Here is a 21366-nt window from a genome sequence, read left to right on the forward strand (position 1 = left end):
AGCGAAGAGAGATGTTGAAGAAAGTCAGTGACGAGAGGCGAGTTGAAGACAAGAAAAGCCCTTGACTCCACTCTGTTTAAAAGAGCTGTACGTTGGGAGCCCCCCTCCCCCAACACATGCCAGTTGTACTCCAGACAGGAAGCGAATAGGGCCCCTGTACAGTCAACAGTTGAGCTGGGGGGGGGGAGGAGAAACATGGAGTTGACTTAGTGCGCCTAATATTTATCTTTAAGTGGATTTTACAAGAAAGGAAATGTGAGCTGTGTATGATGGGGTCAAAGAAAAAGAAGCTTCGGCATTTTAAATGACATACGAGATTCATAACACCTCGTGATGTACTTTGCCTAAGGTCTTGTAGCAATGTGGAATTTAAGGGCTGAGTAGAGACCCTACAGAAAGAGAGACTGAACAGCCAATATTTTCTGTTGCTCGCTGATTGGTTGGATTTCATGGGCGCCATGATGGGTCCAACGTCAAGAAGCCTGTCTGCATATTTATCGTAGAGTATATCTCGCCCCCTGCTGAGGAATGTGACTAATTGCCTAACAAGATGTTTCAGTTATAAGTTATAGACCTTATTTGAACAAATGAAGATTTATTTTAAATATAAATCTCTACACATCTATTGTATTTGACTGCTTCCGTAAAAACCGTCATAAGTGCCGAATGGTAATGTTGACAAATCAGACTGTCGGTTAAGTAAGACGTGATGTGCTGTGTTCTATCTACTGCCAGACGCCTCAATCCCGTTCGGCTGGTACTTTTTTGCCTGTAAATGTGGTTGGTTGTGCTGCATATGGATGTACAAACAGAACTGGACCTCGTATGCGTCTTTTCCGATTCCCTAGAGATCTGAGAAGGAAAATATGGGAAAATAGGGTCGGAAGTGCTAACTGGTCTGCCAGCGACAATCATCGACTGCCAGGTAAGGTACAGTTTATTCATTTCACGTGGTTTTCCCATTAATAAAAAGATTTGCCATACTGTAATATACACTGAAGGAGACAGTGGTAAGGAAACTGGATATTTTCATAAAGTGAAAGTAAAGTACATTAGATGGAAAGCTGGACATCATCTTTTGCCGCGAGGTAAGACACAAGATTGATGGCCTCATATTCCAGTTAGAAGTCTAAGTTAAGGATTGTCAACAAACAGTAACCTGTATAGAGTGCTTATCTACTATGGGATTTCCTGCTATCGCTTCAGGGCCAGGTACTGGAGCACTGTTAGTGTTAAGCTGTTAGCTGGACAAAATATGTAAACACTCGGTATTCATGTATTTAACGTCGTCTGCAAACTCTCTCACTCATCTTTATATGCTTGGATATTATCCTACGTAATGTATAGAGGAATATATCATATTGCTGCATCTTTATATATTAAAAAGGCAACACCTAGTGCAAACATAGAATTAAAACTATTCAAAAACCGTCAGTAGTACGTGAACAATAGTTAACTGACTTGTGGTATCTAGCAACGTGCCACTGGTTTCTATATGCGATGCGTAAGAATACCGAAACGGAGCGAGATTTCCGAATCGGAACTTGAAATTTCCGAATCGGAGCTAGACTTTGAAACGGGTGGGGCTGTGGCGGGGGGGATACACCATGGCCGCACTATGGGGTGGTACTACTACTCTGCGGCCAGGTTGTTGGGAAGAATACTGCCACCGTATTCCCTGCGTGTCGTAAAAGGCGACTAAAAGGGGCGGGGTGAAGGAACTAGGGACCCCCTCCTCTGTTTTTTAGTTCCTAAAAAGAGACAGGCCAGAGAAAGGGATGGGGGATGGAGTTATCCCCGTACCCTGAAGATTGGGTCTATGAATGTGCGTGGATGTAGTACGATTGAGGCTAAAAGGGAGGAGATTGGAAGAATGTTTGTGAGAAGAAAGTTGGATGTGTTAGCTCTGAGTGAAACGAAGATGAAAGGGAAAGGTGAGTCTAGGTTTGGAAGTGTGACTGGAAGATTGTCAGGTGTTGATAGAGGAAGGGCAAGAGAAGGTGTGGCCTTGTTAGTGAGTCCAGAAGGACAGAAATGTGATTGAATGGAAGGAGGTGTCATCGAGACTGATGTGGGTGAAAGCGAAATTTGAACGTGAGTTGTGGATGTTTGTGAGTGCATATGGGCCTGGTAGTGAAAGGGATGAACAAGAGAGGGAGTCGTTCTGGAATGATGTTGATGAGTGTCTGCAGAGTTTTGGAGCGAATGTGAATGTGGTAATGATGGGAGATCTGAATGCTAGAGTGGGAAATGTAGCAGTTGAAGGCGTAGTTGGTATGCATGGTGTGCCTGGAAGAAATGAAAATGGGGAACGAATGATAGCGATGTGTGTTGAGCGAGAGATGGTGATTGGGAATACGCTGTTTGAGAAGAAAGATATTTATAAGTATACATGGGTGAGACAGGAGGGTGGAAGGGTTGTTGATAGAGCTTTGATGGACTATGTGGTTGTGTCTAGGAATGTAATAGGAAGATTGTTGGATGTGAGAGTTCTGAGAGGGGAGGGTGGAGGTATGTCTGACCACTACCTGGTGGAGGGAAAGTTAAGAGTAGGTAAGAGATGGGTGAGAGCTAGGAGGGTTAGGTGTGGCAGGGAGGTTTTGAAAGTGAGTGAGTTGGATAAAAGAGAGAAAAAGATACAGTATCAGGAGAAATTGAAAGATGAGTGGAACGCAATGAAAGATCGGGAAAATGGCAGCGTGGAGGAGGAATGGCAGTTGTTTAAGAGTGCTGTGGTGGGGCATGCAGAAGAGGTGTGTGGTGTGAGACGTGTGGGTGGTGGTGTAAGAAAAGGAAGTGAATGGTGGTGCAAGGAAGTAAGTATGGCTGTGGCTGAGAAGGAAGAGAGGTGCATATGAAGTGTGGCTGCAGAGGAAGGATGTCATATGAAAGGTATAAGGAAAAGAGGAATAGAGCGAGAAGGGCTGTGCATGATGCTAAAATGGCAGCAGATGAGAGGTAGGGTAGGCGGCTGACAGAATTTTCAACAGAATAAGAAAATGTTTTGGAAGGAGGTGAAAAGGGTGCGAAAGGGAGAGTCTGGAAAGGAAGAACGAGTAAAAGCAGAGGATGGAAGGATGTTAATTGAGATGGATGCAGTAAGGAAGAGATGGGCAGAGATTTTGAAAGATTGTTAAACATAGAGGAGGAAAGGGTGGCTGAGACTGTGGCGGATGGAAGGGTGCAAGGAATAAATGTGTTGGGAGAGTTGAATGATTCTTTGATCACGAAGGAGGAAGTGGAGAAGGCAGTAAAGGAGATGAAAACAGGGAAAGCGGCAGGTATGGATGGGTGTGCTGTGGAATGCCTGAAGGGTGGTGGAGTGACTATTGTTGACTGGTTAGTAAGATTGTTGAATGTGTGCCTTGAGAAAGGTATGGTGCCAGTTGACTGGGCAAGTGCTTGTGTGGTCCCGTTGTATAAAGGCAAGGGTGATAAGTATGAATGTACTAGCTTTAGGGGTATAAGTCTGTTGAGTGTTGTAGGTAAGGTGTATGGTAGAGTGTTAATTATGAGAGTTAGAGAGGGTACAGAGGGAGTGATTGGTGATGAGCAGCGTGGCTTTAGGAGAGGGAGGGGATGCGTTGATCAGGTGTTTGCTGTGAGACAAGTGTGTGAAAAGTATTTAGCGAAAGGCAAGGATGTGTTTTGGGCATTTATGGATTTAGAGAAAGCGTATGATAGAATTGATAGGGAGGCTTTGTGGACTGTTTTAAGATTGTATGGACTTGATGGTAGGTTACTAAAAGGGGTGAAAAGTTTTTATGTAAATAGTAGAGCGTGTGTAAGAGTGGGAAATGCTGTGAGTGATTGGTTTCCCGTGAGAGTGGGGCTGCGACAGGGATGAGTGATGTCGCCTTGGTTGTTTAATATTTACATGGATGGTGTTGTAAGGGAGGTGAATGCAAGAGTTTTAGGTGGAGGTCTGAGTCTGGTGAATGTTGATGATGGAGAGTGGAATCTGAAGCAGCTGCTGTTTGCAGATGATACTGCACTGGTGACTGATTCAGAGGAGAGATTGAGACAGTTGGTAGAGGAGTTTGGAAGGGTGTGAGAAAGGAGGAAATTGAAAGTAAGTGAGAATAAGAGTAAAGTGATGAAGTGTACGAGGTTGATAGATGGTAGGGGGATGAATATAGTTTTGAACGGTGAGTTGCTTGAGGAGGTAGATTGTTTTAAATATCTAGGGTCACATGTTGCTGTGGATGGAAGAATAGATGCAGAAGTGAAGTTTAGAATAAATGAAGTAGGAAAGATGCTGGGAGGAATGAAAAAAGTGTTTAAATGTCGTTCGCTTAGAATGGATGTAAAGAGAAGGCTGTATGAGGGTGTTGTGGTACCGACTGTGTTATATGGGGCTGAAACATGGAATATGGGTGTAGCAGAGAGGAAAAGTTTGAATATATTGGACATGAGGTGTCTGAGGAGTAAGTGTGGAGTGACGCGTATGGATCGGATGCGAAATGATGAAGTGCGAAGGAGAACTGGAGTTCTTCGGGAGATGGCTGGTAGAGTTGAGCAGAGGGTGTTGCGATGGTTTGGGCATATGGAGAGAATGGATAATGAGCAGTTGGTGAAAAAGATAACTAGATCTGATGTGAGAGGTGTAAGGCTGAAAGGAAGACCACGAATAGGATGGATGGTCAGTGTGAAGAGAGCGCTGGATGCGAGAGGGATGTCTGTTGAGCAAGGAAGAGTGGCTGTGCGTGATAGAAATAAATGGAGAGAAATTGTGAATGAATAAGTGATGATTCAGCCCTGAGGGGATATTCTCCTGCATTTGGTCTGATCAGCTAGTCAGGTCAGGTGCGGGTAAGGGGATGGGTCTGTTATGATGTGGCAGGGGTAAACCAGTTCTGCTGTCGGGCCCTGCTGTGGATGTCACTGATTGCATTGCGCAGTTGACCCTTGTGCAGTGTGGTGCGGTGAGGATCTGTCCGTTCTCCCCTTTGGGGCTAAGATGTGAATGAATGTGTTTGAATGGATGAGTAAATGGGGAGTGTGTCGTCCTGTCTCGGCTACCTCCCTTTCCTTGGGGGAAGCAGCCTAGGTATATAGATAGATAGATAGATTATGTGTGCACTTGTTTGCAGTTTTTTTTTTTTATGTGAGGAAGAAGGAACCAAAGGCCATGAGCCTGCAGTTACAGTTCCCTCCAAGAGAAAAACAAAATACAATAGAGAGCCAATTTCAAGATCCGATCATTTTGAGATGCCTGGACACACTGCGTTTGAAAGACTGGAGATCATAGGCAGCAGGAAATACAGACAGAGGGAGACAGTTCCAGAGCTGACCTGTTGCATAAATGAAAGACTGGGAGTAACGGTTAACTCTTGCATTAGAGAGTTGGACAGAAAAGGGATGAGAGTTTGCTGCCAGACGGGTGCTACGCGCCCGTCGTAGAGGTGGAGGAATGCAAGCAGACAGTTCAGAGGAGCAGTGACCATTAAAGTAGCGATAGAAAAGAGATAAAGATGCAACAGTGCGGCGAAGAGACAAAGGTTTAAGGGAGTCAGTAAAAGGAGGAGAGTTAATGAGACGAAAAGCCTTTGGCTCCACCCTATTGAGAAGAGCTGTATATGGGGAGCCTCCCCACACATGAGAGTTGTACTCCACACAGGGGCAGATAAAACCCCTGTATAGAGTCAACAATTGTGCAGGGGTAAAGAAAGAGCAGAGTCGGCTTAGCACACCCAATCTCTTGGAAGCAGATTTTACAAGAGATGTAATATGATCTTTCCAAGATAAGTCCCGAGTAAATGAAACCCCAAGCATGTTCAAGGATGATGCAGGATTAAGCTGAGTATTATTAAACATTAGTGGGTATACCTGTGGAAGATTTTGTCGGGTTGATAGGTGTAAGAACTGAGTCTTAGATGCATTAAAAACAACCATATTATTTTTACCCCAGTCAGAGATACGAGCCAAGTCAGACATTAGGTGTGCCATAGCCTCATCCCTTGTTTGTTGAAGTAACTGTTGAGATGGGCGTTGCGGGAATTGAATGGAAAGGTGAAGGGTGGAGTCATCAGTGTATGAGTGGATAGGGTTAGATGTACAGCTTTGAAGATCATTGATGAATAAAAGGAAGACAGTAGGTGATAGGATAGAGCCCTGAGGAACACCACTGTTGATAGATCTAGGAGAAGAACGATGGCCGTCTACAACAGTGGCTATAGGACGACCAGAAAGGAAGCTAGCGATGAAGACACAGATAGAAGGATAGAAACCGTAGGAGGGCAGTTTGGAAATTAAAGATTTATGCCAGACTCGATCGAAAACCTTTGAGATGTCAAGTGCAATGGCAGAGCTTTCGCCAAAGTCCCGAAAGGAGGATGACCAGGAGTCTGAAAGGTAGGTGAGAAGATCGCCAGTGGAGCGTCCCTGACGGAACCTGTACTGACGATCGGAAAGAAGCTTGTGATAGGAAAGATGCCTTAAATTTTTCTATTGAGAATTGACTCGAAAACTTTTGAAACACAGGACGTTAAAGCAATTGGACGATAGTTGGAGGGTTGGGAGTGGTCACCCTTCTTTGGGACTGGCTGAATGAGAGCAAACTTCCAGCAAGAAGGAAAGGTACAAGTTGACAGACAAAGGCGAAAGAGTTTGCCTAGGCAGGGTGTAAGCACAGAAGCACAGTTCTTGAGAACAACAGGAGGAACCCCATCAGGCCCACATGCCTTGTTAGTACTGAGGCCAGTAATGGCAGAAAATACATCAACTGAAGAAATTTTAATGTCAGCCATGAGGAAGTCAGAGGGGGGAAGAGATGGAGGAACAGCACTGGAATCGTCTAAGGTGGAATTGGAGGAGAAAGTCTGTGCGAAGAGATCTGCTTTATCAGTAGAAGAAATAGCTACAGAACCATCAGAGTAGAAGAGAGGAGGGAAGGATGATGAGGTAAAGTTGTTAGAAAGATTTTTGGCAAGGTGCCAGGAGGAGCGGGAAGAATTCGAGTTGGAGAGTTGAGAGCATTTAGTATGGATGAAATTATTTTTAGTAGAGCGAAGAACAGACTTAGCACGATTCCGGGCAGAAACGTAAAGATGATGTGATTCAGGGGTGGGTTGGCTCCGGTACCTTTTGTAGGCCCTCTTCTTGTTGCGGACAGCATTAGAACAAGCGTGATTAAACCAAGGCTTTCTTGCGTTAGTCAAAGGATATGAGAAAGGAATGTATGCTTCCATGCCCGAGAGAATAACCTCTGTAATGCGCAAGGCACACTCAGATGGCTCACGGTCATGGAAGCAATAATCATTCCAGAGAAAATCAAATAAGTACTGCCTGAGGGCCTCCCAGTCCGCGGCTCCAAAATGCCACAAACGACGTTTCCCTGGAGGGTCCACAGGCCGTACCGGAGTGATAGGACAGGTTAAGGTAATAAGGTTGTGATCGGAGGAGCCCAACGGAGAGAAAAGATTAACAGAGTAAGCAGAAGGATTAGTTGTGAGGAAGAGGTCAAGTATGTTGGGGCTCTCTCCAAGGCGGTCAGGGATACGGGTAGAGTGCTGTACAAGCTGCTCTAGGTCATTAAGAATAGAGAAGATGTAGGCTTGTTCACCAGGTGGATCCGTGAAAGGAGAGGAGAGCCAAAGGTGGTGGTGAACATTGAAATCTCCTAGAATGGAGATTTCAGAGAAAGGAGAAATGGATAGAATGTGTTCCATCGTAGAAGTAAGATAGTTGAAGAATTTTTGATAGTCAGTAGAATTAGGGGATAAGTAAACAGCACAGATATATTTAGTCAGAGAATGACAGGAAAGCCGAAGCCAGAGTGTAGAGAATTCAGAAGAATCGAGTTCAAGAACACGAGAGCAAGATAAGTCGTTGCGTATATATACACAGCAGCCACCTTTGGCTTTGAAATGAGTATAGAGAAAGTAGGAGGATACAGAAAAGGGTTTGCTGTCAGTTGCCTCAGACAGCTGAGTCTCCGTTAGAAAAAGAAGGTGAGGTTTAGAGGAGGAGAGGTGGTGCTCAACAGAGCGAAAGTTAGAGGAAAGGCCGCGAATGTTGCAGAAATGAAGAAGAAGAGAGTCAGACAGTGGTTCCAGGCACTTCGAGTCGTCACCGGGAGAGGGGCAGATGATGGGGGCATTTATGGTCCCCCCCCCCCTGGGGACTCCGAGGCTTGGTGAAGAGATGCCATTTTAAATGGATTTTGAATAGGAAGTGTAGTGTGTACTGTGCATGTAGTTTGGTGTAGATAGTTAGAGAAATTTGTGCTGGAGAGCATGCTGGCCTACTCTCTGTGTAACTGAGACACTGAAAAAGTTCAGCAAAGGGGGATGATCAGGAACTAGTCCTGAGGGCTGATGAAACGGGAGCTCCAGCACTCCCTGTCATCAGCTTTCCATCCACCTCGGGAGTACTGCCCTGCTCGACTGGTGCTACAGTCTGCTCCATTCATTTCCCATTATTTATGGTCATGGAGCAAACAGGCTGACCAAATTTAGCCTTTTCATGCCAAATTTTCTGTTTTTGGTTGATTTTCCTGTATTTAGCGTTAAATTTAGTGTTTTGGAAATTTTAGCCGTATTCAGAGAATATTGGCATTTTCTTGACTTATTTTTAAAAATAATTATGCACATGACTGGCTCAGAAGGTGAAAAACACATGGTCAGAGTAAGGAAGTGATTTCACACTCACGTGTGAAAAGCCTGAGATTTCCCAGAGGGTTTAACCCTAATCCTTCATCGACCTCTAATCCCTAAATCACCTGCCATCTCCTGGGAGCATGCTTAATGCATCCAACCTGTCACAGAACTTGGGATGCAATGGGTTACGGGATCACGGCCACGGGTAACAGAATAATAAGTGTTACGCTGGATGTTTTTAGGTCGACTTTCCGTCGTAAAGACACCAGCGACTGAGCGGGGTCCTCTTTCTAGACCGGAACTAGTGTTATGCTGGGTGTTTTTAGGCCGACTTCTCGTCCTAAAGACACCAGCAACTGAGCGGGGTCCTCTTTCTGACCGGAAATAGAACGCATACAAAGGAGCAGGGCATAAAAACTCGGCAAGACACCTTAACACATATATTGCCTTAATCCAATTTCCCTTACAAAGAATATACATACAATAGTGCACTAGATGTGTGACAGGCTAGTTAACAATAATACATCACGTCACACAGACACTGTGATTATACCGGAGTTAGGGTACAGGAGAATATTACATAGGTATGGTGACACTGTTCATACAGTCTATCTCCTCAGTCTCTACGTATTACTAGGTATGGTGACACTGTTCATACAGTCTATCTCCTCAGTCTCTACGTATTACTAGGTTTGGTGACACTGTTCATACAGTCTATCTCCTCAGTCTCTACGTATTACTAGGTATGGTGACACTGTTCATACAGTCTATCTCCTCAGTCTCTACGTACTACTAGGTATGGTGACACTGTTCATACAGTCTATCTCCTCAGTCTCTACGTATTACTAGGTATGGTGACACTGTTCATACAGTCTATCGCCTCAGTCTCTACGTAGTACACTGGTCTGCTGCACTTAGGTATCGCCACACACTTGTATATTGCTCTAGTCCTGGGAACTTAGGCACTGACACAGCACACTGAGTACGTTGGGTTAGAGACACTTTACTGGTGGTGTTCCTGTCTCACTGTTTCTAGAATACCTGAGCACTGTCACTGCTAAGTCTCAGACACAACACTGGGATTTCACTGTGTTTTCACTGGGCTGCCGAGGTCTGGGCTTATTCGAGATGGTGCCCAGGAGTCAGAGAGAGCCCTACAGATGAGGCCTCCTGCAGTAGGCATGGGACGGCTCTTGGGGGCGTCACAGCCTGGGCACGTTTCTGGTCTGGGGTGCAGGGAGGCCCTTTCTTGTCAGGGCCTCGACCTGGTGAGGGGCCCTCGGGGCTGGGGCCAAACAGCATCAGGAGTCGGGCTTGCCGCTTCTTACTCCGGGTGGAGGGCCGACAGTGATTGGGGGCCTGGGCCGACCTGCCCTGGGGTCCAAGGACTGGCCCTGGGAGGCCTGGGACTGCGGTCGCCTCTAGGTTGGGGTGCCGTCAGGGGTTGATTGCAGCATCTCCTCTGTGGGGCGTCCGTCAGGACCCGGCATCGTCCAGGGGCAGGCTGGAGGGTGTGGATCCCGCCTTCAGCAACCAGGCCTCGCCACCACTCCTGGAACGGCAGCACCTCCGGGGAACCACACCTGGAGGGAGAGACAGAAAGACGTTCCGCGCGGCTACCGGTTGGAGAGTGGGCTGCACAAGGGACCTTCTCCTCTGGGAGAGCCCTCGGGACTGTGGACGAAGGGTGTACAGTGGCTGTCCCTTCCCTGACGCCTACAGTGGCTGTCGTCATGGTTCCACAGGCCCTTGGGATAGCAGCAGAAGGACATACAGTGGCCGTACCTTCCCTGGCATGTACAGTGGCCATCGCCGCGGTGCTGCACCCAAAGGAGGAAGAGGCAGATGAGGGACGTACAGTGGCCATTCCCTCCCTGGCGCGTACAGTGGCCGTCGCCGTGGGTCTGCCTGTCTGACGGGTAGTAGCTGAGGGATTACAGTGGCCGTTCCCTCCCCAGTACGTCCAGTGGCCGTTATTGCGGTGCTACACCCGTAGGGGGAGGATGAGGTGGATGAGGGACGTATAAGGCTGTTCCCTCCCCGACGCGTACAATGGCCATTGTCACGGTTCCACTCCCCCTACCTTTGCCTGTCGGTGTGCGTACAGTGGCCGTCACACTGAGGCGGGCTCCAGATGTGGCTGCAGCAGAAGGACGTACAGTGGCCGTTACTGCGATGCTGCAGGGCGAAACAGCCGAGGGACTTACAGTGGCTGTTCCCTCCCCGGTACGTCCTGTGGCCGGCACTGCGGTGCTGCCTGGGACTGAATCTGGAGCAGTCCCACCCTGATCCTGACGAGGGCTGGTCAGGCCGAGAAGTAGTCTCACATCCCTGCGACGTCGTGATTGGGCAGGTTGAGGGTAAGAGGGACACAAGGTCGGGGCGCACATGAGCCTGTCTCGCTTTGGGCTGGCGTCGTGCTCACCTGGCCCAGTGTGGTGTCCTCCTGGGGTGGGGGTGGGGCTGCGGCTCTGTAGTGGGGTGGGGGGGTCTGGCAGCGGGAGCGCGCATTTCATATCGACCCATAGGTAACTATAGGTAGGTATATACCTGTAGATATATATATAAATAAATATACATATGTATGTTACAGGCAGATTGTGAAATCAGTGATTTCGTGAATTAAGGTTAGTTTAATTTAGATTTATTTAGGTTGGGTTGATCTAGTATGTTAGGTTGGGTTAGTTTAGGTTTGGTTAGGTTAGATTAATTTAGGCTAAATAGAGAAGGGAACGGTAACTCCCTGCATGAGCCACTCCGTGCATACGACACCGGGTCTCCCCCCCCCTCCCCTTTTCTTATAAAATGAGCTGAATAGGAAGTCAGTAATATAGTCATTTATTTGCATTTTTATTTATTCATTCAGGTATCAAGTATTGTTTTCTGTGTTGCTCCCTTTACTGTTTTAACACTAGATACATTTCTTATTAATCTAAGTACTGTTATAGTACTTTCTGAGCAGCTGCGTCTCAAGAATGATAACTAAAATCTAGGCACCTCATAACAAACTTCTGGTTGTTCCCCTTGCGAGATTTGATTATCCTGGTGCAAAGAGATACTCCTAAGTGTTTTGAATATCCGGCCATGGTGATAGTACTGTACTATTATGCCTGAATGGTATGTGCATACACTCTGTCCCAATTTACGCCGTACCTCAGAACTTCGTTGGAAACGTCATTTATTACACAAAAGAACTTCCATATAGGTGCTTGGCGACACGTGATCTCGCAGATAGGAGATCATGGTCATCTTAATCCTCTTTTTCACTCATATGGGGTGAGAAGGATCCAGAGGCTGGAGCAAGAGTGAAATAAAATAAGATTTATGAATAAATGCCCCAGTGAAAATGGGTCACACATCCGTCCACCCATTATTTCACGTATCCACGTGGTGAACAAGCCTACATCTTTTCTATCCTTAATGACCTAGAGCAGCTTGTACAGCACCCTACCCGTATCCCTGACCGCCTTGGAGAGAGCTCCAACATACTTGACCTCTTCCTCACAACTAATCCTTCTGCTTACTCTGTTAATCTTTTCTCTCCGTTGGGCTCCTCCGATCACAACCTTATTACCTTAACCTGTCCTATCACTCCGGTACGGCCTGTGGACCCTCCAGGGAAGTGTCGTCTGTGGCATTTTGGAGCCGCGGACTGGGAGGCCCTCAGGCAGTACTTATTTGATTTTCCCTGGAATGATTATTGCTTCCATGGCCGTGAGCCATCTGAGTGTGCCTTGCGCATTACAGAGGTTATTCTCTCGGGCATGGAAGCATACATTCCATTCTCATATCCTTTGACTAACGCAAGAAAGCCTTGGTTTAATCACGCTTGTTCTAATGCTGTCCGCAACAAGGAGAAGGCCTACAAAAGGTACCGGAGCCAACCCACCCCTGAATCACATCGTCTTTACGTTTCTGCCCGGAATCGTGCTAAGTCTGTTCTTCGCTCTACTAAAAATAATTTCATCCATAATAAATGCTCTCAACTCTCCAACTCGAATTCTTCCCGCTCCTTCTGGCACCTTGCCAAAAATCTTTCTAACAACTTTACCTCATCATCCTTCCCTCCTCTTTTCTACTCTGATGGTTCTGTAGCTATTTCTTCTACTGATAAAGCAGATCTCTTCGCACAGACTTTCTCCTCCAATTCCACCTTAGACGATTCCGGTGCTGTTCCTCCATCACTTCCCCCCTCTGACTTCCTCATGGCTGACATTAAAATTTCTTCAGTTGATGTATTTTCTACCATCACTGGCCTCAGTACTAACAAGGCATATGGGCCTGATGGAGTCCCTCCTGTTGTTCTCAAGAACTGTGCTTCTCTGCTTACACCCTGCCTAGGTAAACTCTTTCGCCTTTGTCTGTCAACTTGTACGTTTCCTTCTTACTGGAAGTTTGCTTTCATTCAACCAGTCCCTAAGAAGGGTGACCACTCCCAACCCTCCAACTATCGTCCAATTGCTTTAACGTCCTGTATTTCAAAAGTTTTCGAGTCAATTCTTAATAGAAAAATTTTAAGGCATCTTTCCTATCACAACCTTCTTTCCGATCGTCAGTATGGGTTCCGTCAGGGACGCTCCACTGGCGATCTTTTCACCTACCTTTCAGACTCCTGGTCATCCTCCTTTCGGGACTTTGGCGAAAGCTTTGCCATTGCACTTGACATCTCAAAGGCTTTCGATCGAGTCTGGCATAAATCTTTAATTTCCAAACTGCCCTCCTACGGTTTCTATCCTTCTCTCTGTGCCTTCATCGCTAGTTTCCTTTCTGGTCGTTCTATAGCCGCTGTTGTAGACGGCCATCGTTCTACTCCTAGATCTATCAACATTGGTGTTCCTCAGGGCTCTATCCTATCACCAACTCTCTTCCTTTTATTCATCAATGATCTTCTAAGCTGTACATCTAACCCTATCCACTCATACGCTGATGACTCCACCCTTCACCTTTCCATTCGGTTCCCTCAACGCCCATCTCAACAGTTACTTCAACAAACAAGGGATGAGGCTATGGCACACCTAATGTCTGACTTGGCTCGTATCTCTGACTGGGGTAAAAATAATATGGTTGTCTTTAATGCATCTAAGACTCAGTTCTTACACCTATCAACCCGACAAAATCTTCCACAGGTATACCCACTAATGTTTAATAATATTCAGCTTAATCCTGCATCATCCTTGAACATGCTTGGGGTTTCATTTACTCGGGACTTATCTTGGAAAAATCATATTACATCTCTTGTAAAATCTGCTTCCAAGTGATTGGGTGTGCTAAGCCGACTCCGCTCTTTCTTTACCCCTGCACAATTGTTGACTCTATACAGGGGTTTTATCCGCCCCTATGTGGAGTACAACTCTCATGTGTGGGGAGGCTCCCCACATACAGCTCTTCTCAATAGGGTGGAGTCAAAGGCTTTTCGTCTCATTAACTCTCCTCCTCTTACTGACTCCCTTCAACCTCTGTCTCTTCGCCGCTCTGTTGCATCTTTATCTCCTTTCTATCACTACTTTAATGGTCACTGCTCCTCTGAACTGTCTGCTTGCATTCCTCCACCTCTACGACGGGCGCGTAGCACCCGTCTGGCAGCAAACTCTCATCCCTTTTCTGTCCAACTCTCTAATGCAAGAGTTAACCGTTACTCCCAGTCTTTCATTTATGCAACAGGTCAGCTCTGGAACTGTCTCCCTCTGTCTGTATTTCCTGCTGCCTATGATCTCCATTCTTTCAAACGCAGTGTGACCAGGCATCTCAAAATGATCGGATCTTGAATTTGGCTCTCTATTGTATTTTGTTTTTCTCTTGGAGGGAACTGTTACTGCGGGCTCATGGCCTTTGGTTCCTTCTTCCTCGCATAAAAAAAAAAAAAAACCTCTTCGAATTTCTTAGCTCCACCTCACAGGCCAAACGATCAACACAAAAATGCCCTTCATAATGCCTGTGAGTTACAGCCATTCCATCGACCGCCGAGTCAAAAGATATATGTACCGGGCAGAGAGAGAGAGAGAGAGAGAGGAGGGGGGGATTTATTGGTATAGGTTTTTCCATCCACCATCTTCTTCCTCGCCTCCTGCATTCAGACTCACTTGTATGAACTGTACCCTTTTCACTACCATATATACATTCATTCTCCTTTTGTGTCTACAGTCGAATCACAGGTAAAGAACGCTGTGTTATCTGTGGCTGTATGTATTCCAGAAAACTAAATACAAGAAATGCCGGTCGCTAACGAGTATTATACTCGTACAGTATCAAACTGCTAACCGTGAGTAGGACAACCTTAGACCCAGCCAAGGCAGTCTGCATGCAGAGATGTTATGCTTAAACGCTTGTCTTCAGTGATAACTGGGCTCAGCAAGTTTGCTTTCGGACTGAGAGATCGGTAAGTAAATTACCTGCTGCAGGTCCCAGCATCACAAGAGCAGTATGTCTGCATTCAGAGACCAACGTAGCATACAAGAGCTACTGAGACACAAGCTGATAAATGACCTTGTGAAAAATTGGTCATGTCTATAGAAGTCTATTGAGTACATGAAGAGTATAGACAGTTCGAGGCAGTGACACTACAGTACAAACAGAAGGAATTTCAAGTTTTCCATTATTTAAGAGTATTACATTTAAACTGACAGTGGTGTCAGAATGATGATGGCGATGTATCACTGGTAATGATAATTATGAATACTGTGAAGCAGTCTACAAATGGAACAGAATAATTTCGAATACAAAACCAATATCACCTTTTATACACATTCCATTCGATGACATAATGCTTTTTATTTTTTTTTTTACGCCGGCGATTTTATTTGGCTTTAGGTGAAAAAATTGGGTTTTGAAGACGTTAATAGAAAATGTTCCTAAGCTCGACGCAACAGATGGTGTCTCTAAAGCATAACAAAGTGGTCTGGAGATAACAAGAATACAGTAATATATGTCGCCGGAGAAAAGGGGTTAATGAAAGCTTCTGATGTTGGCCAAATATTAATGCAGTTTATCTCTGTGATGTCGCTAACGATTGATCCCTCACTGCCTGCAAGTATAGTGCCTGTATGTCGGATTAGAAACATCACTACCATTCCGGTTATAAACAGACCAATGTCCTTTCTAACTGGAGGTCAATTTCAGCTGTTGTGTACCATGCTGATCAGCATAAATTAAATTTACTTTTTAAATTTTTTTTAAGTTCGAATGTAGGCTATGGTTAATGAAAATTGTGTGTGTGTGTGTGTGTGTGTGTGTGTGTGTGTGTGTGTGTGTGTGTGTGTGTGTGTGTACTGTAAGCAGGAAAAGTAAGAACGTATGAATGTGGTTGTGTATGTATATATGCATGTAGTATGTATGTGTAAAGCTGTGTCCACCCACAGGATGCATCGTTGCTGGAGGCTGCTGTGGAGGAAGACTTGCGTCTGCACGGGTCGTGCAGAATGAGTCTCGTTGGGGACCGCTTCTTCTCCACCAGGTACCCTATCCACACCACTTAACACCTCTCCCATTACTTGTTATACTTACTTATTCTTTCCCTCTCCAGACGATTTTATTCAACTCTGGGGAAATCTAGTAGCGAGGGAGTTGATGTAGGCTGCATTTAACCCCTCCAGGCCAAAAAGTCTTCCCTAGGCTGAATAAAATTATCAGGGAGAACCAGGAACGAATTTTTTTAAATACATATTTTTTCTTGCTATCTGTAGACAGTTTCATTCAGTTTGGAAAAGAAGTCTCGTAATGAGAGTGTTAAGGACTATACAGTATCTAAACCCACAAATTCGAAGTCTTCTCTAAGTTGAATAATATTGTCTAGAAGAAACAAGGATAAACTTAATATAAAGACAGCGGGCTGACGGAGATAAAGTGAAAAGTACACGATTCCTGACACTAGTGCACTACCTTGTTGACTTATTCATTGTAAAACCTGATTAACCCCTTCACCCCAGTTTTTTTTTTTCTTCTTCTTCTTCTTCTTCCTATCTCCAGACGATTTTATTACAGAGTCATGTCGAACTTAACCTTCATTAACCCAAGCATTACGCTACTTGAGGTCTGTCCTAAGACGAGTAGGGTTGCCTCGTGGTAACTAGAACAAAATAGACAAATTCCGTCATTGGATAGGCCTGTTAAAGTTTTTATTTTCATCTTTATTCACACAACTCTCAAACACTTCACAACCATTTCTATATTCCCAAACTTCCATGGGTCTGAGCTGTGACTAAAATTGTTTGTTTATACAGTTATCCAGGCGCCACACTCATTTCTATCAAGTGCCTTAGTCATAAACTTTCTTTAGAATCTGTTGCCATATTCATAAAGTTTCTTTTCCAAACGCCATATGCATAATCTTTCTTCTGCATCTCACTCCTTAGCCATAAATTTTCGTCTCCATTGGGTTTCCTATTAGTAAAATTTATTTATCATAAACTTCTCTAACAGATTCCCTCTTCATAAACTGTCCTCTTCACCAGGTTCCATATTTACCAGTTTTCTTCACCAGGTTCCATATTCTTTATTTCTTGAATTTAAGCTGTGCATGTGTTTACTTGTACATGCTTCTGTCTGAACTAATTAGTCGTGTAGCTTGTTTAGTTTATTTCGTGGTTTTGAGAGGTTTTGTAATTGCTTGCATATTTCGCACTTAATTATTCACTTGATGGCGGCTGTCCGTGCTATACGAGGTTTGTCAGCAAATCTGTTTAATTCTTTATTTTGTAGAACCTCATCCCACGTCTTCTTAAGGTCTGCCCCTTAGTACTCAACCCTTGATATCCACATTCATAGATCTTTTCACCCAGTTTTCATTCTTCATTATCTGCAAAAGTCCAAACCATCTTAATATCCCCAAACACATCACAGCACCAATGCCTTCAATTTCCAGACGATCTCAGCTGCTCTTTCGCAGTTCTGGCATTCAGGGAAGTACTACCCATCCATCGAGTCACGTACGCTAGAGAAGTACTACACGTAGTCAAGCCTACACGTACGAGTATCCTCTCCTTTAACTGCCCAGGTTTCACTACCATTAAGCAATATTACTTTTCTCACACATGCACTATACAGTTTGCCCTTGGAGTAAAGCACAAAAGTTCTCTCAGTGTCAGAAGAGGTAACAGTTACACTGTCTTCTTCCATACCAAATAAGGTCTGCCTCTTTCATACGCTATTTGTGTATGTCCAACAGTCTCCATGTATTCCATTTTGTCCATTAAGTAATGTCACATCTCACTCCTGTTGCCTCTTTCATTCATTCCAAAATACACTCAGATTTCTCTTATTTACACCCACCCTACTTATGCCTGCAACTCTTCTTAAAAAATATAAAAAAAATAAAAAGCTCTTTTACTCTCAGCCCAAGTTTCCCTTCCATGTGAGTGATACCTCTAAAAAACTTTCACGTAGGGTTCTATTAACCTCAGTACTAACCATTCTGCCCCTCAAATACAACTAAGTTCTCCACGTAGGCTACTGTGATCCCTTTATCTCTCCTTGACCTTAAGTTCATTTTGCCATATTTATTTAAAACTATCAACCTCTTCAAGAGTTTTCCTTCCCATCTATACCCTGCAGTTCACTATGCTTCCGCTGACTACCTGTACCGTGCTCCTGCCAGAATTATTTCTCTCAAGGAAGGAAGGAGTAATAAAGAACAAGCACCAAGCCAGAAAATGGTTATACTCGTATGGCACTCCGGCAGAAAGTAGGAGAGCCATGGTGATAGAGTCGGTGTTGATAGATTCTGTGATGGCAGAGTCGGCGTTGATAGATTCTGTGATGGCAGAGTCGGCGTTGATAGATTCTGTGATGGCAGAGTCGGCGTTGATAGATTCTGTGATGGCAGAGTCAGTGTTGATAGATTTTGTGATGGCAGAGTCGGCGCTGATAGATTTGGCGTTTGTAAGACACTAGAGGGCGGTGGGATTCCCAGCTCCCACCACCCCTTCCTTTTTCGTCGCCTCTTACGACACGCAGAGATTAAGAGAGAAGTATTCTACTTCCCCTGTCCCCACAGGATTACACCATTCCATGGGGGTATTTGTTTTACATATCATTAATTTTCTGTTGTTCAAATTCACGTTCGATGTTCATCTTGTGCAAACCCTGTCAGAATCAGTCACCACCTTTTTAAAATCATCGTCGTTTTCTACCGTCAAAACAGGCCCGTCAGCATATAAGAGAGTAGTATATATGATTATCATTTAATTCATTCACTCTTCTTTGCCTGCTGTCCTTAATTTCAACTTTTTGAATATATATATATATATATATATATATATATATATATATATATATATATATATATATATATATATATATATATATATATATATATATATATATATATATATATATATATATATATATATATATATATATATATTTTTTTTTTTTTTTTACGTCCCCATCCCACTCTGCCACAGGCTCCAACAGTACAGGAAGGACGTTGCCCAGTGAGTTGTTCTTCCTAGATGCAGCCTTTCGGTGTGCAAGAAGACCAGAGGCGTTGTAAATAAACACTGGCTTTTAAAGCTCACCGTCTTTATTTTGGAAATAATTAACTTAATGCTTGCCAACTTCACTGTTTTCACAAATACCGAAGTTATGCAAACTGCAATAACACTTAACTGTTTGCCAACAACACTTCACTATTTTCACAAGTACCAAAAATATACAAACTGCACTGCACTGACACAGAACTACACTCAAACTGAACTGAAAACCGACTGACCCTGCTTTAGTCTCTTCCCCATCCTTATCTAAACATCACATTACTCTCGAAGATTCTAGCACACACTCGACGGGGCAACAGTTAAAACAGTTACCACCTGGGAGACATCAAAACATCTAGAGTTCACCTGCACTGCATAACACTCTAAATTATTTAGCATACAAACTTAAATTACATAATTTAACAATCACATGTATATATAACATTATAGAGACAAAGAGCACACAAATTAATGCATAACTTACAAAATAACTACACTCACAAACAGCAAGGTAACTGGCAACTCTGACTCCTACCAGAACTAAGATAAACGTCGGGAAATCTCCAGAACAATCTAGCTAGCAATCAGCTTCTCAGCACTACCCCCTCCCTAATCCTTTTGTCATCCCGACAGAACTACAGTGTAGACAAACATAGTCCTTAATCCAAACTAAACATCAAATTATACACAAAATAATCCTTCAACTTATCAGGTCTTCTTCTATGCCGTTTCCAACGACGTCTGCTCTTCCACACAGTACACTCCTCCAGGAATGTCTTGGTCCACTTCCTGACGCACTTCTTCTCTTGAGAAACTGTCACCATCCTCTTGCACTTCAGCTCCTTGATCCTTCTCGACATCCTTGGCTGCGGGAGAGCACGATTCCTAGGAGACGTCCCAGCCATACTGTCCGGCCCATGGTACTGTCACAGACGATTCATGTGTATCACCTTTGGGCGAGATTTTCTGCCTCCTCGAAACCGGTATGTAGCATCTGATGGGTGGTCCAACACAGTGTAAGGCCCATCCCATAGTCTCTGCAGCTTCGGTGACTCCCGTTTTTCGCTGAGGATTGTATAACCAAACTTGGTTACCATCCTTGAAGCTCACCTCACTTGCCATGGCATCATACTCTCACTTCATCACCTCTCCTGAAAACTTGAGGGCTCCTCGCACTTGATGATGTACCTCAGCCAACCGTTCCTGAAGATGCTTCGTATAGCTGGACGTGTCTGTAGTCAGCTCTTCACCAGGTAGTCTTCCTTTTAACAAGTCAACAGGTAAGTATAACTTGTGACCCAACATCAGTTTTGCAGGGGTTTAGCTGGTAGACTCATGTGATGCAGACCGGTATGCCATCAGCAACACAGGAAATTTTTGGTCCCATTCTGCTTGTCCATCTGTGCAGTACTTGGCCAGTTCTTGTCCTAAACTCCAGTTGAATTTCTCCACCATCCCATCTGACTGTGGCCTTAGTGGGGTCGTCCTGGTCTTCTTGATCCCCAATAACTTGCAGCACTCACGGAACACAGCAGACTTGAAGTTTCTACCGTGGTCTGAATGTAGCTCTTGTGGCATCCCAAAACGACAGAAAAACTGGTCAACCAACACCTAAGCAACAGTTACAGCCTCTTGATCGGGGATGGCACAGGATTCTTACCACTTTATGAAATAGTCCATGGAGACACATATATACCGGTTTCCTCTTTCAATGAGTGGCAGAGATCCAGTAATGTCCACCATGACTTTCCATTGGTCCACCCACTTGGTACAGCCGAAGAGGGACGCAACGACGTTCCTTGGGTCCCTTCTTGGCACAGCACGTCACAGGCCCGACACCACTCTTCAACATCTTGACACATGCCAGTCCAGTAGAACCTCTGTCACAGCCAGCATAGAGTTTTCTTCACTCCCAGGTGCCCACTACTGATCTGTTTATGGGATTCATCCAAGATCCCAGACCTCATCTTCTTCGGAACCACCAGTTGCCTGTACTTGCTGAGACCATTGGGTGTCTCCCACTGACACTCTAGTAGTCCGTTGTTCAAACGAAGAAGGTCCCACTGACTCCAGTAGCTCTTGGTCACAGGGCTTAACCTGGAAACTTCTTCCCAAGATGGTCGCACTGTACTCCACTGCAGCCACTCTAGCGCCGGTAGTAAATCTGCATCCTCTTCAGGTTTTCTTCATCTGACACTGGCCCTGTCACTGCAGTATGGTTGTATTTCTTACTATGATCTTTTTTTACCACACTGCTGGCACTTTGGGTCACAAGGCCGACGACTCAGAATGTATGCATT

At 44.7% G+C, this 21366-nt stretch overlaps 1 protein-coding gene across 1 annotated transcript in view; it reads left to right on the forward strand.

The window, feature by feature from the left end:
* The window catches only part of LOC145411870 (glutamate receptor ionotropic, delta-2-like), an 86642-nt gene that overhangs the window by 43484 nt on the left and 21792 nt on the right, over positions 1-21366 (forward strand). Inside the window, exon 9 of the mRNA XM_080281828.1 lies at positions 15956-16050. Coding sequence (XP_080137954.1) covers positions 15956-16050 — 95 coding nt within the window. The remainder of the gene's footprint in view (positions 1-15955; positions 16051-21366) is intronic.

Source organism: Coenobita brevimanus, chromosome 91, assembly GCF_032717465.1.
Source record: "Coenobita brevimanus isolate Jiangsu-jjx chromosome 91, ASM3271746v2, whole genome shotgun sequence".
NCBI lineage: Eukaryota > Metazoa > Arthropoda > Malacostraca > Decapoda > Coenobitidae > Coenobita > Coenobita brevimanus.